The sequence below is a fragment of the Patiria miniata genome, unplaced genomic scaffold, assembly GCF_015706575.1.
Source record: "Patiria miniata isolate m_02_andy unplaced genomic scaffold, ASM1570657v1 HiC_scaffold_12, whole genome shotgun sequence".
Lineage (NCBI taxonomy): Eukaryota > Metazoa > Echinodermata > Asteroidea > Valvatida > Asterinidae > Patiria > Patiria miniata.
Genome location: NW_024037050.1, coordinates 7,077,570 through 7,096,946, shown reverse-complemented (window position 1 = coordinate 7,096,946; position 19,377 = coordinate 7,077,570). Strand labels below are relative to the sequence as shown.

At 40.4% G+C, this 19,377-nt stretch overlaps 1 protein-coding gene across 1 annotated transcript; it reads left to right on the top strand.

Annotated features, from left to right (window-relative positions):
- Positions 1-5,056: 5,056 nt before the first annotated feature.
- On the top strand, positions 5,057-13,913 carry LOC119744103 (fibropellin-1-like; the record flags this gene model as incomplete). Its single annotated transcript, XM_038220079.1, has 10 exons — positions 5,057-5,111; positions 6,098-6,211; positions 6,727-6,840; positions 8,027-8,137; positions 8,734-8,844; positions 9,333-9,443; positions 10,045-10,155; positions 10,756-10,866; positions 12,029-12,340; positions 13,193-13,913. Coding segments are annotated over 10 exons (1,464 nt in total), but the record flags the coding sequence as incomplete, so codon positions are not given.
- Positions 13,914-19,377: the final 5,464 nt, after the last annotated feature.

The following is a 19,377-nucleotide window of genomic DNA, read 5'->3' as shown; positions in this document are numbered from 1 at the left end:
GCTGATAATGAAACTGATTAGAAAAATTCCGAAATTCGCCGGGAAAACCTATAATAAAAGTGGGGCCTGAAATAAATTCACTATGAACAATGCATTTTTTATTTGCTCATCGGACCAATTCAAGGAATGGTATCGAAGCATTGTGCCATGTATTGTTCAGAATGGACTGGTTGTTTTCTGTGAAAACAGGCACAATGCTTCCGTCATCACTGTAACTGGAGACTGTCCACTGCCCTCCATATACAAATCTGCATAACCCATTGGCTGTTAGAAGTGGACTGTCCGCCATATTGCCAGTCCCAGATTAATAGATTTATAAAGAAAAATATCAAATTGGATTGATTTTTTGTAAAAAACAAAATTAAATGGCAACAAAATATATTTGATGTAAATGCACACTTTTAGACTTTTGTGTACACTTTTAGACGACTTAAATCGAGAGGGATCGGGAACGAGCGCGCAGCTTCACTTTTTTGTACAGCTCAGAATGGTCCACGAGCGGTGTTTTTATTTGCAGCACACATCGTCAATGGTCTTTGGATCATGATTATTCAGCTATAGTTCGATGTTTATTCATAAGAAAATTAGAATGACGTCACACCATTGCTATCACTCAATCATGCATGTACACTAAAGCGTTTCAAAGAACGGCTTTCGTCGAGCTGCCACATGGGTAGTGGAATGAACTATGGATTGCAAGATCTGTGGTTCGAACCTGTGTCCATTTTCATTGAACCTTTTGTTCGTTGAGATAAGTTTAATAAGCCTCTGTACTGATGACGTCACACTTTGTTCACATGTGCACTTTCCTATGGAGCCAGTGGGGGCCCGCGGTCCACTGAGCACCATAGGAAAGCACACACGTAAACAAAGTTTGACGTCATCAGTACAGAGGCTTATTGAAGGGAAAACACTACGAGAAGCTAAGTGTCTTCCCTCCACTCAGCGTAAGTAAATATTCATGTTAGGTTGCGTGATGTGATTGGTTAAAAGACGACGTATGCTGGGAAAAAAGGTGCGGCCCACGTGCTATCCAGATGTGTTTACATGGAGATCAGTGGGACCGTCATTATGCATGGGTGTTCAGAAACATCGCTCCTATTAGCTGCTCCTGCCCTGGCATGGTACTTGATCATTTTTACCTCCAAAAATCTTGAACAATATAATTAGTAGTAGCGGATCTAGAGGGGGGGGGGGTGGTGTTGGAGGTTGCAACCCCCCACCCCCACCCCCACACCCCCGTTCAGCTGCTGACTAATGTTATGACACAAGTAAAATGGGGCCAAAAATAATAAGCGGAATGCTAAAGTTCCTAAATGTATTCTTGAATTGCCTTAGAATGCAGGAGAAAGCATCGTAGCCTTCAATATTTTCCGGGGCATACCCTTGGACCCCCCTAGCAGGACGCGTTTTAGACCCCCCCCCCTCCGGTTTTTAGATCCTTGCAATGGTACACTATGGAGACCGAAGTTCATAAAGCAGATCCCAAACACGCGTTTAATTCGCGCTCGCGCCAATTTCGGAAAATGTTCTTCTGCAGTCTAGTAAAGTCATTTACGTGATGCTTGAAACATATCACCTGATTGAATAAAGATGTCATGGTATTTGAAATATCTTCATAAAGTTTAGATTTAAGCGAGGCATCACTGTGGCCTGCTACGTTAGGTCGGGGTCCAAATGCTGCAGGTTACGGGTTTGAGTACCCCGAAGTTTTACATTTTATTTTGTTTCCCCAAAGCGAATTTTCTCTCTTAAATTGTGTTTAATCAATTCCTACCAATCGACGAAATAAACTTCAATTTGTTTTCCTCTGATTTATGGCCCTGGAGGATTTTAGGGGAGTTAAGTCCGAGAACCAGTCCGTTACCACCTGTTGCATGTGCATTATAGTATTTGACCATACTTGCTTGTAGAACAAGAAATGCTTGCCAGTAGTTCAGTTCGACTCGCCCAAAAGTTCAATTATTGATCAGTTATATGACCTTCGCTGAGTATGACAACGTGTAATCAAATATGTGCATCGTTACAATGAATTAGTAAACGCCTACTTCAGGATGAACACGTTCGATGGATATATATAGAAACTATAAAATGAACGTTAAACTTCAACCCTCCCTTGTTATGTCAGTCAACAAATCGATGTACGGACCTTGAGAAATATATAGCAATCATGTAGCTCCATGAAGCAATGAAGACTTTTGAACTATGGGTTTGCTGCATTACTAGTCCAGTGCCCAGTATAATCCTCTACATAATAAATCGAGTCGCATGACAAGGAATGTAGTATAATGTCTTTTTCATAGTTATTTATGACACGTGAGATTGCATTATTCAAATGAATGGTTTTTTTTATGTTTACCTAATTTTTCAGGGACTAACAAAATATAGAAATCTAAATAGAGAAATTGAGGAATAACACATAATGCCTATATTTGACCTTACCAAACACACACTGACAGAGGATGTCTTAAAACAATTGCCTAAAGTTGGTTGATACGTTTTTTTTTCTTCAAAATGTCAAATTTCTTTTCCGAACGAAATTGGAATGAGTACAATGTCCTGTAACAAAAATATGTGCTTGTTTGCATTAACGCATGCGTTTATATAGTTTTGAAAAGTGGTTTTACACAGCGCGCTCCAGTTCAAAAAGTTTTGAGCGAAACACTTTGAATATCTATATCTAGTGACGTACAGCCACGTATTCATGTATGTTAATTTTGGAATCACGCGTTTTGTATTAGCCTATATAGCATCGTGGACCGATCCGGCGACTTTTACGTCTTTTCCTCTCAGAGGATTGCAAAAAGCGTAGTTATTTTCAAGTGTAGATTTGAGTGGTCGCACTAATGGCATATCGTGTACGTGCCTTTTGGCTGTGGCACCCGAAAAATAGATTTTCAAATTGAATTGATAATTGTCTAGCATTGCATAAGTGATGAGCTTTCCAATGAGATATCGCACGAAAAAAAAATCGGCCGACAATAAGTAACCAATTAAAAAATTTCGACTTCATTCCCTCCCAAAACTTGATGACTGTAAAATTTACAATGTTACAAATTAACTGATAGGCCCTATGAGGGAAACAAGATGTAACTACGAATTAATTAATTGAAGGGACTAAGATAATTTATTTTTCACTGTTTATCTTTTCTACTTGTTTAAACATTTGAGGAAGGGTCATCTTTACGTTGACGATTTCTTGACGTGCAAGACATCGGAACACCTATGTTTGGCAATGGTTGCACCATACCATCTGGAACATTTCTCTTGAGTTATTTCTTAAATGTTTTCTTGCGTATGTCTGACCGAACACTTACCGTATTCACAGGGTCCTATATGCAAAGTAAGTCTGCAATGCAAACCTTGAAAATACATCTTTGTGTCACATTTAACCTTATTTGCAAGTTTCATTTTCCATTTTGAGGGGTATTTTTGGTGCCTTCTCCGTTTTATGCTAATGCAAAGTTTCATATTCATTAGATAACCTGTGATGGCATACCGGGCATGATTAATGTTACACAACTATTTCAGCAAACAAAGTTGCTAGAATTTTGGATATTTTGCTGTCATAAATTTCTTTTATTTAGTGATTATATGATGTGTCAGTACATGGCAGTAAGCCAACGACCAACAACGCGATACTTTTAAAATGAATGCATCTTTGATACGGACGAGTGAAGCTAAAAGGCATTAGAATGCTTGGATAGTGAAATTGAATGATTCTTTTTGATTGTCGAATGTCGATCTGCGTGATCTTTCAATTTCAATTTAAATCGAATGAGCCAGGCGTTAAATTGAATGAAAGCTTGGTGAAATTGGCCGGGAAAACCTATATAAACTACAAGCATCATAGCATACAGTCAGCTCGCAAGCTATTAAAACGAAATCGAAGGGAAACTGGGGTAACAAGATGGTCTATGAAGAAATTTTAAAAAAAAGTGTCTAAAATATGACACGGACACAGATGACGAAGGCAAACTACATCGTAAAAAAAGTCATGTACAGCAATTTATGAAATTAAATGCACCATAACGAATCATGCATTCGAAAGAACATATTGTTGATTAACAAAGGATATTGAGTTTATGCGCCTGTGAATTTTATTGCTTGGCCTTCATCAAGATCTTCATTGAGATGTATAACAACATGTAGAAAGGAAAGACTACGAGCCGAGGAAAGACTACGATACGAGCCAATACGGTGAATTATGTATTTGACGGTTATGAAAGATTGAACGTAGTGCAGTATTATTCCATCAACCATTTCCATAAAAATATGAATTGAAAACATTTTTTTATTCAGCCAAATAGGCCTAGCTATTGAAAGATTGAAATTAACAACACAGGGAAGAGTCGAACTTTTCCCTTATTTTCTGTTTCCACAAATATCCGTGGAGTTTCACAAAGTCGCCGACACGTGTTTTGCCGTTCATTATTGATATATTGAAGTTGGTGTATGCGTGCTTTGTGTGTGGAACCTTGATAAATGGATTTTTTTAAATTAAATTAATAATTTTCTAGCATTCCGTTAGTTATGAGCTTTCGAATGAGAAATAGCAGGAAAACAATTGGCCCATGACGGGCAATCAATTATTAATTTCAACTTTTGAATGAGCGGGACGCTCCTAATTCGTTCTAAATAGTGTGCGCAATTTCTGAACTGGAGCGCGCCATTTAAAACCAATTTTTAAAACTGTATAAAAGCCTGCAAAAACAAACAAGCACAGTTATTTGTTACAGGACATTATATTCCATTACATTTCGTTCTGAAAAGAAAATCTAATTTTTTTAAAAAGCACGTTTATGACAACTTTAAATGTTTCATGTTTGTTTGTTGTCGCGAAATCTCACTGATCTGTTTGTTTTAATTTGCAAGTTCTTTACTGAGGGTTGGCATTTTAGTTGTATTCTTACTACAATCTGTGTCCGACTCTCAATTTACATGCAAGATCCTTGAAGAATGATCAAAAACAAACACAGGGACCTAATTCGACTTGGTACTTTGAAGTGTATAGGATAAGATAGTATGTTTATATTTTTGTCATGTTTTCATTCAGAGAACCGCTATTACAGTGGAACTCCCCACAACGACATTGATGCCAACCACACTGGGTAAGTTTAATTGGTTTCGAGTGATCGGAGTCGCTTTGAAGAGAATTGAATCCGATGTGATTAACTGCATTTGGAAAAAAATAAGTGGTAGGCCTACAATTTTCTACATGAACTGAGCATAGGATATGAAGCTCAGTAAGACGTGTATTGTTTTGGTTTTCATTTCCGTACGTCTACAATGGTACTGAGAGTAAAACTTTGTGAAATACGTACATGATGAGAACAGTTTTGAGCTTTGATTTGTGCAACAAAAGTTAATCAAATGACGGCTGAACTAAAAATCACCAGAAATTACAGGGGCTTGGTAGTGAAACAACAAAGTCTCAATCTGAACCATTAGTAAAAACTTGTGTCAACTATTTCTTCGGCGGGACAAATAATCATTTCTGGGCCAATATTACATTGGGTGTTATTTTTTTGTCCGACTTAGCTGCCTGAACAGAATTAAAGACGGAAAGAAGAATCCAAATAAAAAAGAAAGATCACAAACTGTAGGTTTTCATATCATGGAATTGAGTTCAGACCGATTCCTGCAGTAAATTAATCGGAATGGAATTCACTTGGTATCTTGTACCAAACCATGACCCTCCCAGTTCGTTTTGCGAGTTTTCAATAACTGTGATCGTCTCGCAAGTTCACGCTGTGTCTATTCAGTGTTGTTGTCCATCACAAGCTCTCACAACTCCATCACAAGTCCGTCACAAACACCCAAGTCTCTAATTATGTCAAAAGCTATGTACGTGAACTGTGAAAAAGGGATTCCTTTGTCGTTCATCTCTTGTTACTTGTGACGGGGTCTACCTGATGTTCATCAATACCTATGTTCCCCAAAATCCTTACAGGGTTAGGGTTAGGGTTATAGAGTTAGATGGTTAGGGAACATAGGTATTGGAGAACATAGGTATTTGGGAACATAGCTATGCACCCCTTGTGACCGGACTTGTGATCGACTATCTAATCACCTATAACATTGCTCATGTTGACAGAACCCAACGAGTGTGACAGTGACCCTTGCCAGAACGGAGCCGCTTGTAACGACGGCCCGGACATGTTCACTTGTGACTGCGCCCCTGGGTACGAGGGAACCACATGCAACACAAGTGAGTAGGATACATTTCGTTACCGTGAGTCTGAAGAATATCACGACATCAATTCGGGCGATTCACAATGCAGTGCGCCACCAAGAGTTTGCCATGGAGAGTTCATTTTTCCCAGTGCACTGTGGGAGATGGTCGACAAATTCGCAGCGCGGGACATTTGAAATTGTTAGTTTTTTCCGGTCAGTGGTTTCGTAAGCGTATGGTTCGAGGATCTGTTTGCCCATTTCCTTTCTTGTTATCAATATGGTGTTTTTTGTAAGGCGGCAGAACACTATGCCCCAATCTATGACATATTAGCTCAAGTTGTCTACTGACACTCATTCAAAAGGGCCAAGTTTTGTCGACCGTAAACTTGAAAAATGGACTCTCCGTGGCAAACTCTTGGTGGCGCACTGCATTTTGAATCGCCCGAATTACATCTAAACTAATTACATTATATTCGTGTGTGAACTCATAACGTACACATTCAACAAATAGACAAGTATTCTCTTTTATACATGATTCATTTTGTTCAGATACTGACGAGTGTGGCAGTAACCCGTGTCAAAATGGCGCGAATTGTGTGGATGCCGTCAACGAGTATGCATGCACGTGTCTCGCAGGCTATGATGGCGTACACTGCGAAACAAGTGAGTTCACGATTTATTCGAAATGTAGACTGTTTCCAGTGCCGCAGCCATCTCGGAGGTGTCTGCTTTTGCTCAGCAGGGATATCGCTGATCTCTATTGTACTGACTGGATAGCGCTTCGGGCCGTGGGGGATGAAGTCACTGGACGGCATTTTGAAGCTCCCTTTGGCCAAGTAAAAATATAACAACAAATATTAACATGAGTAAATTAACACTGTGGGCAAAATGAATGAAAACGTGTTTGATGATCCAAAATCGTTTCCTGAACTATTGTAATTATGTGGTTTATATACGGATCCGTGGGCTGTGGAGCTTTTTAGGGAGCTTCAAAATGACCACCGTCTGTGTACGAGCGCGAGGGCGACACGGTCTTCTTGTGCACAAACATTAGTCGAAGCCAACCTCGCCCCCAGGGCGTCGAGCAGTACGCTCCCACCACTATCTGCTCTCTCACCCTGGTATTGGTCATTTGCATGTGCACAATTTTTGCGCACGTATGCAAATGAGGAATAGTCTGGTGCCTGCCTGTACGTTGCATTAGCGTTTGTGTTTGTATGCGGTGTCTGGGGTAAAACACAATCAATTCGTCGCGCCGTGAGTTACAAAAACACGATTGTTTTCGACTGAGTTAAAATGTTACAATCTTATCCTGAAAACACGTCATGCACGTTGGAAATAACAACACTAACTACACGATATAAATCCATTACTAACCAATTGCGGTATCGAATCAGGATAATGGAAGAAAGTTTCCTATCCAGGGCTTACTATTGGAAACGAGGTTGGAAATAAAGTAAGCACTGGGGACGAGGTTGTGGTCGAAGCACTATCTAGTCAGTATAGTAGAGAGTTAATGAATAAGCGGGTTCGGTGTCTCTGTGAAGTAGTCCAGGTCAAAGGTTATTCGGGATAAAATCGCTGACGTGATGAGGTGCGATGTTACGCAGGCACGAGCGTCGTACGCCCGGCCGTCTACCCGCGCGTTCATACGCCTTCGATTATCCCGAATGACCCGTGACCCATATCATTGTGCGCATGCGCAGTTGAAAAACCAAACTGGCCTAGTGACATAACAAAATACACCTCAAAGATGACTGCTGAATGCAATCGATCTATTGACAATAATAAATAAATAATAAATACAAACAAATAACAAAATTGTATTCTTTTTATGTATTTATGACAGACATCAACGAATGTGCTAGCAGCCCTTGTCAAAATGGCGTCTGCAATGATGCAGTCAACAGCTACACTTGCACCTGTTCTGCTGGATATGAAGGAACTTTATGTGACACGAGTAAGACCTAACATTACTTCCCTACATTCTTGGACATCAAACAAAATCTTGTTCTCCCTAAATAATCATTTAACCATCCACAGCCATACTCCATGTACAAAAGACAGTGATAAAGTTTGTGGTGTATGTCATTCAGGGTCCATGTCATTATAAGGGCAGGTGGTAAGAATAACATGTATGGTTCTGCCGTGAGTGTGCCCCTTTGAATAGGGCGCCCTCTTGAGGACAGGTTTTACGCCCTCTGTGATACCCCCAGATACAAAGGACTGACATTGTCACTGGATTTTAATTTAGAAAAAAAATCATTGACGATGAACTGTGCAAAACATCTACACATTAAAAGCAATGAGATTTAAGGAACTTTCCAATTGTAATAAATCTGTGAATGAAAAAGATATGCAAATTGATTATGTTATGAGCATACTGCATCCTTGTCAACTTCAGAGAGATTTATTCCACTCACTGTTGTACAATGGTTGTCAACACAAACTGAACACAGGAAGCAGTATCAATCGAGAAAAGTATTATGTTTAAACCAAAGAAAGAGAATTAGTATTGTGGAATAATTTTTGCTGTAATGTTCGTCTTTATGGCAGACACCAATGAATGTGCTAGCAGCCCGTGTCAAAATGGCGTCTGCAACGATGCAGTCAACAGCTACACTTGCACGTGCACTTCTGGATACGGAGGCACCTTGTGTGATACAAGTAAGACCCAATTTGACTTCCATTTTCTTTTTTACAGCAAATCGAAATGTTTCACTCCCTAGACTAAGCATATTAATCCTAAGTGTGCCAGTAATGGACTCCATTGAGTGGACTAGTGAGTTGTGGAGTGAAAGATATGTGTAACATTAATTGGAATCAGACAATCAGGAGGTTGGTATGGATGGCTAACCATCCCCTCCATCACCATCACAAGTACCACCGCCAAAACAAACCTCTTTTACAAATTGGACCAAATCCAAAGTTCTCTGAATAACGTCATCGCTCACATTGTGCACATTGATTCATTGCTCCAAGTTTTTGGAGACTGCCTTGTCTCTTCTACCCCCCCCCCCCCACCCGAAAAATCTTGGACTTCAACACCACCAAGACACCCCTTTGGAAATCAAGGGGGAAAAACAAGCCAAATTTGAAAAGTATTCTAAAACGCGTTGGTTTACTCGGTGTATTCTTCTCTGAATTTATGACAGACATCAACGAATGTGCTAGCAGCCCTTGTCAACATGGCGCCTGCAATGACGGAGTCAACAGCTACACTTGCACCTGTTCTGCTGGATATGAAGGAACTTTATGTAACACAAGTAAGACCTAACATTACTTCCGTACATTCTTGGACATCAAACAATATCTTGTTCTCCATTATCATTTAACCATCCACAGCCATACTCCATGTACAACAGACAGTGATAAAGTTTGTGGTGTGTGTCATTCTGGGTCCATGTCATTATAGGGTCGGGTGGTAAGAATGACATGAATGCTTGTACCGTGAGTGTGACCCTTGTATAGGGCGCCCTCTTGAGGGCAGGTCTCACGCCCTCAGTGATACGCATGAGAAGATACATAAAACTGCCATTGTCACTTGGTTTTAGAAATAAAAAAGCGACTTCGTTGACGGAGTTATGTCCAAACAATCTGCTCATAAAAAGCAGTGAAATTTAATTCCAATTTTAATAAGGCTGTGAACGAGAAAGAAGTGTAAATTGATTTAAAATATATGTTAGGAGCTTACTGCATCCTCGTCAACTTTTAGAAAGATTTATTTCACGTACTGGTTAGAATATTATTCTGCCATCACAAACCGAGCACAGCAAGCAATATCAATCAAGAAAAGTATTATGCTGACACCAAACAAAGAGTATTATGCAATAATATGTTTGTGTAATATTCCGTCTTTTATGGCAGACACCAATGAATGTGCTAGCAGCCCTTGTCAACATGGCGTCTGCAATGATGGAGTCAACAGCTACACTTGCACATGTTCTGCTGGATATGAAGGAACTTTATGTAACACGAGTAAGACCTAACATTACTTCCGTACATTCTTGGACATCAAACAATATCTTGTTCTCCATTATCATTTAACCATCCACAGCCATACTCCATGTACAACAGACAGTGATAAAGTTTGTGGTGTGTGTCATTCTGGGTCCATGTCATTATAGGGTCGGGTGGTAAGAATGACATGAATGCTTGTACCGTGAGTGTGACCCTTGTATAGGGCGCCCTCTTGAGGGCAGGTCTCACGCCCTCAGTGATACGCATGAGAAGATACATAAAACTGCCATTGTCACTTGGTTTTAGAAATAAAAAAGCGACTTCGTTGACGGAGTTATGTACAAACAATCTGCTCATAAAAAGCAGTGAGATTTTATTCCAATTTTAATAAGGCTGTGAACGAGAAAGAAGTGTAAATTGATTTAAAATATATGTTAGGAGCTAACTGCATCCTCGTCAACTTTTAGAAAGATTTATTTCACTTACTGGTTAGAATATTATTCTGCCATCACAATTCAAACACAGCAAGCAATATTAATCAAGAAAAGTATTATACTGATACCAAACAAAAATTATTTTGCAATAGTATTTGTGTGTAATGTTCCGTCTTTATGGCAGACACTAATGAATGTGCTAGCAGTCCTTGCCAAAATGGCGTCTGCAACGATGCAGTCAACAGCTACACTTGCACGTGCACTTCTGGATACGGAGGAACCTTGTGTGATACAAGTAAGACCCAATTCGAGCGATTCACAATGCAGTGCGCCACCACGAGTTGCCCATGGAGAGTCCATTTTTTCACGTTTACGGTCGACAAAACATGGCCCATTTGAATGAGTGTCAGAAGGCAACTTGAGCTAATTTGTTTTAGATTTGGGCATAGCGTTCTGCCGCCTTACCAAAAACACCATATTGATAAAAAGAAAAGGAGAGGGCACACAGATACTAGAATCATACGCTTACGAAACTACTGACCGGAAATCAACTAACAATTTTAAATGTCCTGCGTTTTGAATTTGTCATCTATCTTTCACAAATGCACTGGGAAAAAAAATGAGCTCTCCGTGGCAAACTCCTGGTGGCGCACTGCATAGTGAATCGTCCGAATTGAACTTCAGTATTTTTTGACAGCAAATCGAAATCTTGCACTCACTGAAATAACCATCATTAATCCTAAGTGTGCCAGAAGTGGACTCCATTGAGTGGACTACTCTGTGGTGAGTTGTGAGTGAAAGATCTGTTTGACAATAATAAGTCTCAGTATCAATGACGTCATTTACATGTGCACTTTCCTATGGTGCTCAGTGGATCGTAGGCCCCCACTGGCTCCATAGGAAAGTACACATGTAAACAAAGTGTGACGTCATTAGTACAGAGGCTTATTTGAATCAGACAATCAGGAGGTTGGTATGGATGGCTAACCACCCCCTCCACCACCACAAAAACCGACTATTGTTAATTATTTACATATTGGACCAAATTCCACGTTCCCTGAATAACGCCATCACTCAATATTGTGCATTTTGATTAATTGCTTCAGGCCTGTTGTATGTAAAGATTGCACTGTCTCATGTCCCCCGAAATATCTTGGACTTCAACACTCCCAGACACCCCTTTGGATAACCCTTGGGAGAAAACAAGCGATCGTTCCCGTTTTTGTGGGAGGCAAGGATTTATCCACAGGGACATTTCTTTTTACTAACCCTGTATGCATACGTATTTCAAGCCGTGTGTATTAAATTACATATACACGTTCTGTGTGTGACACATACACACAAAATCAATACACACGTCCGTGTTTATCACACGTCCGCAGAGTGCACTACAATACACCTCATTACAATTAATTAAACGAGAAAAAGTTAGTGTTTGTTTCATTTGATACTTGCAGTATCAATCCGTTTGGTGAATGGTGCGACGTCAAACGTGGGCAGGGTGGAGGTGTGGCACAGTGGCGCCTGGGGCACCGTGTGTGATGACAATTGGGACATGAACGACGCCAATGTTGCCTGTCGTCAGTTGGGCTACCCGTATGCGACAAACTTCTACGGCTCAGCTACCCACGGTGCCGGATCCGGGGCGATTCACCTCGATAGTATAAACTGCGCTGGTACAGAAGCTAGCCTTGGCAGTTGTCCACATGGCGGATGGGGTGTGCACAACTGCGGCCATGGCGAAGATTCCAGCCTGAAGTGTTATCCAAGTACGTGGCTGTATTAATTAATGACAAGAAGATGTTGGTTTCTTTAAAACATCTCATTAATAATCACAGTCCAAACGTAGTGCTAACAGATTTCCCCTTTCAGTTTCTAATCATTTGGCTGTCTCTTCCTTGGGGGGAAGCCCCCAGGAGTGTATTTCAGCAGTGTTTAGTCCAGTCCTTCACATGACAGTATATCAAATTAATTCGCAAGCTTTTCAACTGAACTGTGACAAAATCATTTGCTTGTTACTGTTCGTCAAAGTTGATTGTTGTTTGACTTAGGTTAGGCAGGCGCGGTTCTACGGGGGAAGTGGGCTGCAGCCCCCAATTTTTTGCTTAGAACCCCCCCCCCCAACCCCCCCCCCCCCAATTGCCAAAAAAAGGAAGTAGCAGTAGAGAATGTTAGAAGGTGACGTCACAGGCAAAAGGTCTCCGCCCCCCTCAAAAAATATTCGCCACAGCCGTCCAGGCACGGATCTAGAGGGGGTTGGTTTTGTGTCGAACCCTCCCCCGGCCCCCCGTTGAAAACTGTTGAAAATTGCATTGATAAGAATAACGTCAATGTTTGCCAGAGGCGTAGCCATTCTTGAGAAGGGTGAATTTGTACAGAGGTAATTTTTATAGTGTGTATGATTGTGGGATTTGATCAGCGCTCCCTATTCAAAGTTTGGTACGAAGCGCGCCTGAGGTTTGGACTTGTGATTCTCGTTTGACCGGACTTGTGATGGGCTTGACCACACCATTTTTAGGCTGACTATTTGTCAGATGGTGTATAAGCAACCCCGCTCTGGGGAAAAAACATTAAATTGTACGTATTATGATGATCATAAAGTATAATTTAAATCCTGACAGGGATTCGTCTGGTGAATGGTCCATTGTCCAACGAGGGCCGTGTGGAGGTCTACCACAACGGAGTCTGGGGAACGGTCTGCGATGACAGTTGGGATATCAACGACGGTCACGTAGCCTGCCGTGAACTTGGCTACCCGTCTGCCGCCCAGGTCTGGTCCTCTGCCTTCTATGGACAGGGCACGGGGGCTATACACCTGGATAACACGGCGTGTAGTGGCAGCGAGGCTAGCCTAGGAGCTTGCGGCCACAATGGATGGGGTTCTCATAACTGCGGACACGGTGAAGATTCGAGTGTCAAGTGCAACCTGACCTAAGAACTACAGTTTGAAAGTACGATCTTTCAAGAGTGAAAGGAAAAATATTGGGCAAAGAAAAGGTATCCGCATTTACATTAAAGGTAATGTACAACATTTGTTTTTGCTGCAATTTTCAGAAATAAATGGATTTGGGAGGATTAAAATGTTAAAGCAAATATTGTTAAACTGACTTGTTTCACGTTTTCGGCTTGTACATAATGGACAGACCAAGAAAACCAATCATGTTCTTGTAGTTTGGCTCCCTGACACCACTTTAGATGAAACGGAGCAATCTGTATAGACTTTTGGGAATTGTAAGGTCAGAGAATCAGTCTGGCAGGCTTGTAGCTCTCCACAGGTGTTTAATCAATTGCAGAGAAAATGCAGAATAACTAAATATGAAAAATTAGGAGCAGTTTTTGAAAATCAGCCAGTTTTCTCCAACGCTGGTCGGCCGACAAGCGTTGGACAAATACAATTTTTCTTGAAAATGTCAGCTGGCACACCATCAGGAGGCCCGATTTTACAGGATGCTTTAGACTGTTATTCCCTAACAATCCAGTAAGGTATTTCGTGATAATTTGATCATTTCGTTTTTTGATGTTTGAAAATGTTGTATCTTCCCTTTAACATAATTTTTATTATATACATTGTGCCCACTTGTATACAGCGTTTCCATTTTGAAGTTATCATGGTGTTGTAATTAACAAAAGGCCTTGTGCATAACAGCCATCTCAGAGGGCATCGTTTGTTATTTTAATTCAGCAACAATGAATGTACAGCAGCTTCACTCATGCACATCCCAGCAAGACAAAGGCATTGCTCTTTGACATGACTGCTACACACAAGGTCAATATTGTAATGAGAAATACGAAGTCACGATTCCGTTTAATTGCAACAAATCAGCGAATAGGATTTGGCGTATGCTGCGCGATGTTATGTGAAACATTGGGATGATGTTCATGTCCGCAATCTTGCACGTCCCGGCTTTCTAGCTTTAAGTAGAAACATTTATTTCAATGTTGCCATCACATAGTTCCACACAATAAAATGTTACAATGTCGTGTAAACTCATTATACAGAGCAAAATGCAATGAATTATGTAAAGGTGTATAATAATGTACATGGATCAATACTAAATCTAACTAACGACAACATTTAGGTATAAGGTGAATCGTCACTCTTTTGTACCCTAACCTATCGACAGACAATTGTGCATGACCGAGAAACAAACAGAGACAGCGACAAAGGACAAAATGGACAACAATCAGACACACAAAGACACAACCTAGAAAAAAACAGAAACTGGTATGAGACGAGAGCATACATTAAGATTCATAAATTATAATTCGAATAAGAATTGAGTAGATGTGAAATAAGGTTTTTAACAAAGACAGAGAAGGAAGGTAATGATTTTAAGAAGTTATCTAGACTATTCCAATATGATGTACCACGTTGAATAACACTATTTTCAGATTATGTTGTTCTGTTAAATTGGACAATAAATTTCTTCTTCTAGTGCTTCGGGTATTATAAAAATTAATATCAGATGTGAACATAAAGAAGGGGTTAAAACAAGTAGCTCGATGTCGATTTGCATTATGGTGGAATTGTAGCAAAACCCTCATACAGTTGTATGTTTGAATAGTATAACTCTATGAGGAAAACACACATCAGTTACTTTTACTCCCAGAATATGGCTTCGCTGTAGCGCCCTCATTTACAAAAAAAAACACCCATGACCTTTGTGTATACATCGGTGCGTTCGAGTAGCTGACCCGGATCGATTCAGATAAAGGCACTGAGGCAGACGGGTTAGCCACGACATCCTCTGAATGACGTCAGAGCTAGTCGAGCGACACGGGACGATCTGGGTGAGCTACTCCAATGCACCCATATTTGATGGAAGTAAAGCCTTGAGATTAACTTTGTCAATCAGGCGATATCTCAAGAAGAAATGTATCCATGTATCCATATGTATCTGCGTTGCAGTTTGGGGCTTAACGACTCTCGATCGCAGCTGCATCTCTTACCTCAAAAATATCGTCCACGGGTAATTTTTGTACGTTTGTAACGCAAGTTAACGTCTCGTTAATAGTTTCATCAGTGATTTGAGTTGGTGACAGTGAAACTAGCACATGGTAGCGCTGTAAGTGATTTTCACTATGCAAAAGGCTTCTTCGACTTGATGATGGGAATTAGAGTCCTTATCAAGCAAAGAGAGATAAAATCTTGTTCAACTTGTTTTGTTACTCTTTTGAGTTTGATGTGCAAAATATTTTTCAGAATTTATTGAAGATAGCCTAAAACAGGTTCATTGTTTTTTTAAAACACTTCTCTCTGTAGAACTACGACGACACTTTGTATGCTTGTACATGTAAACTTATAGGTTGTTATTATGTAAAGTTGTTAAATGTAAATTTGGTGTTTATTTGTTTTAGCGCCTTGAATTGAATTCGTTTCTGCGATCGCTGCGTTTTATAAATTTCTCTTTTATTACTATTATAACGATGACGTCATAATGTGATTTTTAAATAATGAGATTTTTAACCTTTACTTTAATGTCAAGGTTAAAAAAATCATTATATAACCTAAATGTGCTCAATTCGAAATTCTTTTTGTTAATAGCTTAGGTGGTTAATAAAGATGTGCAAAGAATGGTGAGAAATATCTGACATCGTGTTCTCATCAATGTGCCGTGTGCTATTTTAAAGACAAGACTTGATTTGTCATGAAACTTGGTGGTCGCGTAGGATATATTGCAGATATACGTATTACAAAGTGTCCTAATGATGACGCCATACATTGACTTTTTTAAATACTCTTTGAATGTTTTCCCCTTTTCCACTCTCAACTTGACATGATCGGAACTTGTGACAAGATGGACGTGCTACTTTTCACGTAAGGGAATAAAAACAAACATGCACCTAGTATTGGCATCATCATGATGTCATCAGCAAATGTTTTGGTGATTTTAAAAATATGCTACCGAAAGTTTCATAAAGTTTGTACATGTTTTTTGCGACTGCATTTCTGTCATTTTTGTGTTTTTGTATGTGTACAGGTCAATTAGATGCAAAATTGCACTGACATAACTTCTCATAAGCTTCAGTTTACCTGCATGGGTTGGACATAGGCTGTACATTGATTGACCGCTCGAGACCAGAAAATGACCCCCCCCCCCCCCCAAAGAAAAAAAGGTGAATGTTACGCCATTGCTTTTGTGTGGAGAGTGTTCCATCGTCCCGTTATTTTGACATTTTGATTTTACATTTCATCACAAGAGGGCGCTACTTCACTCACAAAAAGATGCAAGAGGGCGCCGTGTCGCTCTCTATGGATGCAACCCTGCAAATAAATTCCCATAGACACTGGTGCTAAATGTCCATACTTCAAAATTCTTTTAAAAATACTCAGAACTCTCACAGGTATTTAAGCTGCACAGAAAAATGATGATCGACATGTCGTCTTTCAATTTCGTTTCATTTTTTGGTGGGTTGACCATTGACTTTTCGAGAAATTCTCGCCCAAAGAAGACGACCCCTGTTTTCCCCAAAGTGGAACGGCAGCCATCTTGAAAAACGATCCCTCCACAACATAGCAAAATAGCGCCACTTTCAAGCCCAATTGTATCCAAAATGCTCAGAATTGGAAGCCCCGAGTCCGGGCCAGAGGTTCATTGCCATATCTCTTCAATTCCCCAATGTTATGGCTCCCAGAACTCTCTAATATAGAATATTTTGAGGGTATAACTTTTATTCATGAGCTCGGCGGACGGATTTAGGCCTATTTACCGGTGTGCACACCTATGAGCAAGCACGGGCAAGGACAACCTCGTCCCCAGTGCTTACTTTATTTCCAACCGCGTTTCCAATAGTAAACCCTGGATAGGAAACTTTCTTCCTGGATACCGCAATTGGTTAGTAATGGATTTTTATCGACACCGCATACAAAAGCAAACGCTAATGTGTAACGCATATCCAGGCACCAGACTGTTCCTCATTTGCATACGTGTTCAAAAATCTTGCACATGCAAATGATCCAATACCAGGGTGAGAGAGCAGGTAGTGGTGGGCGCCGGTACTGCTCGACACCCTGGGGACGAGGTTGGGGCAAGGACTACTAGTCGACTAGTGGTTGTCTATGTGACGTAACTTACGCCTGCGCAAATGGTCTAAACGTCATCACGAAAGCTTCTTCGTCCAGGCTCCCCGTCCATGCATCATGATTGGTACGATTATTGGTAACCAGCGATGCAACCGTGCCCAATGGTCTGGTTCCAAATGGTCAACTAGAGTAGTCCAACCATCCTTCCTTCGAGGGAAGTTAGTCAAAGATATACCTTTATCATGCTGCCACCATTTCAATCATGTTTCCCATATCCAATAACAGTACTGAATGATAATGGGTTTTTTTGTAAAAAAATAAATAAAAAGGAACCAGACTATTTTTCCTTCTAGCCTCGCTTAGGTTACGTTGATTTTAATGGGAAAAAAATCAAGATGGCCGCAACATGATAATGACTGCGCAATAGTCGTAGCCTTGTTGCCATTTTGTGATTGGACGATGAACGACATTCGTTTGATGGTGTCTTCATATCTCCAGTGCAAGTAGCTGCAAGCGCGGTCGGTTACCGCGCGGTCGCAAGTAGCGCTGCCTACGCACCCGGGATCCGCACTCAGTATACAATACTTTCAGAATCATTTTAGTGACGGTCTGTTTCATAAAAAAGTGAACATCAAATGATCTATAATAATTACATCTTGAGATCGTTTAGATGCATGAAAGTGAATACGGAATTGAAGTGTTAAGTAATTAGTTCTTGCGGTAGCATCATCAGTCCTTTTTACTTATATTAAGGAGGATTTTTAAAAACTTTTAACTATTTTAAAATTAAAACAATGTTTGAAAAGAAAGGCAGGGATCAATTTAATACGCATAATATGTACATAAAATTAATAAATTTACAGTCGTAAAACAATTTTTTAAAGAAAGCATGAGTATAGATGAATAATATAGTAAGTTTTTTTTTAAAGAGAGAAGTAATTCTTCCATTCCAAAAGTTTATGCACAAAATTAATGTCCAACGAATCATTGTAGATAGCTTGCAATGTTCATTTGAAAATCGAGATATATACACAGTAGGGTTTTGTGAAATGATAAAGTTTTTCTTTCCCCCTTTCTGATGTATCACTATGTGAACGAAATGTGTCAAAAACCTGCAGAATCTGGTCTTGTACGATGAACATGTACATGCGGCGCCCGTACGTGTACATGGTACCGTACGTCGTACTTGCGTACATGTACTTCAACGTCGTTAATTGTCCAATCACAAAATGGCAACAAGGCTACGACTATTGCGCAGTTGATAATGGTCTATATAGTTCGCGCCTGAGCTCGCTCCATTGGTGGACCCAACCACTTGCAGTAGATATGCTTCCACGCGTGACACGTAGACAGTAATAAAACAGCCACCGGGATCACCCACGGCTCATTGTGTGAACAGCACGGTACTCACCTCAGCCAGCAGTGTTAAACTGATTGTGAGATGTAGTTTCATCCAGAATTGTTTTCTGCGGTACCTTATACGCGGATATTTTTTCCGTGTTATCAGCTTAAAAAATACAAAGGGGTCCTCAAAAGACGGCCATCAATTGATACTTTGATTAAGGGACTCTGGGATTTCAGTTCTTATCTTTAATTGAAGGACGATAAGTTGACGATAAGGAAACCATGGCCTCAAATGCGGCCACTCTTCCTTACGCAGCAGCAGCAGCATGCATCGTCATCGCAGTACTACCGTGGATCCACGGCATAGAATCGTATTGGGGTCACCGCAGTTTGAAGGTCCAGTGTGAAAAGGGGATCCGTATTGGTGGCGGGGACGCC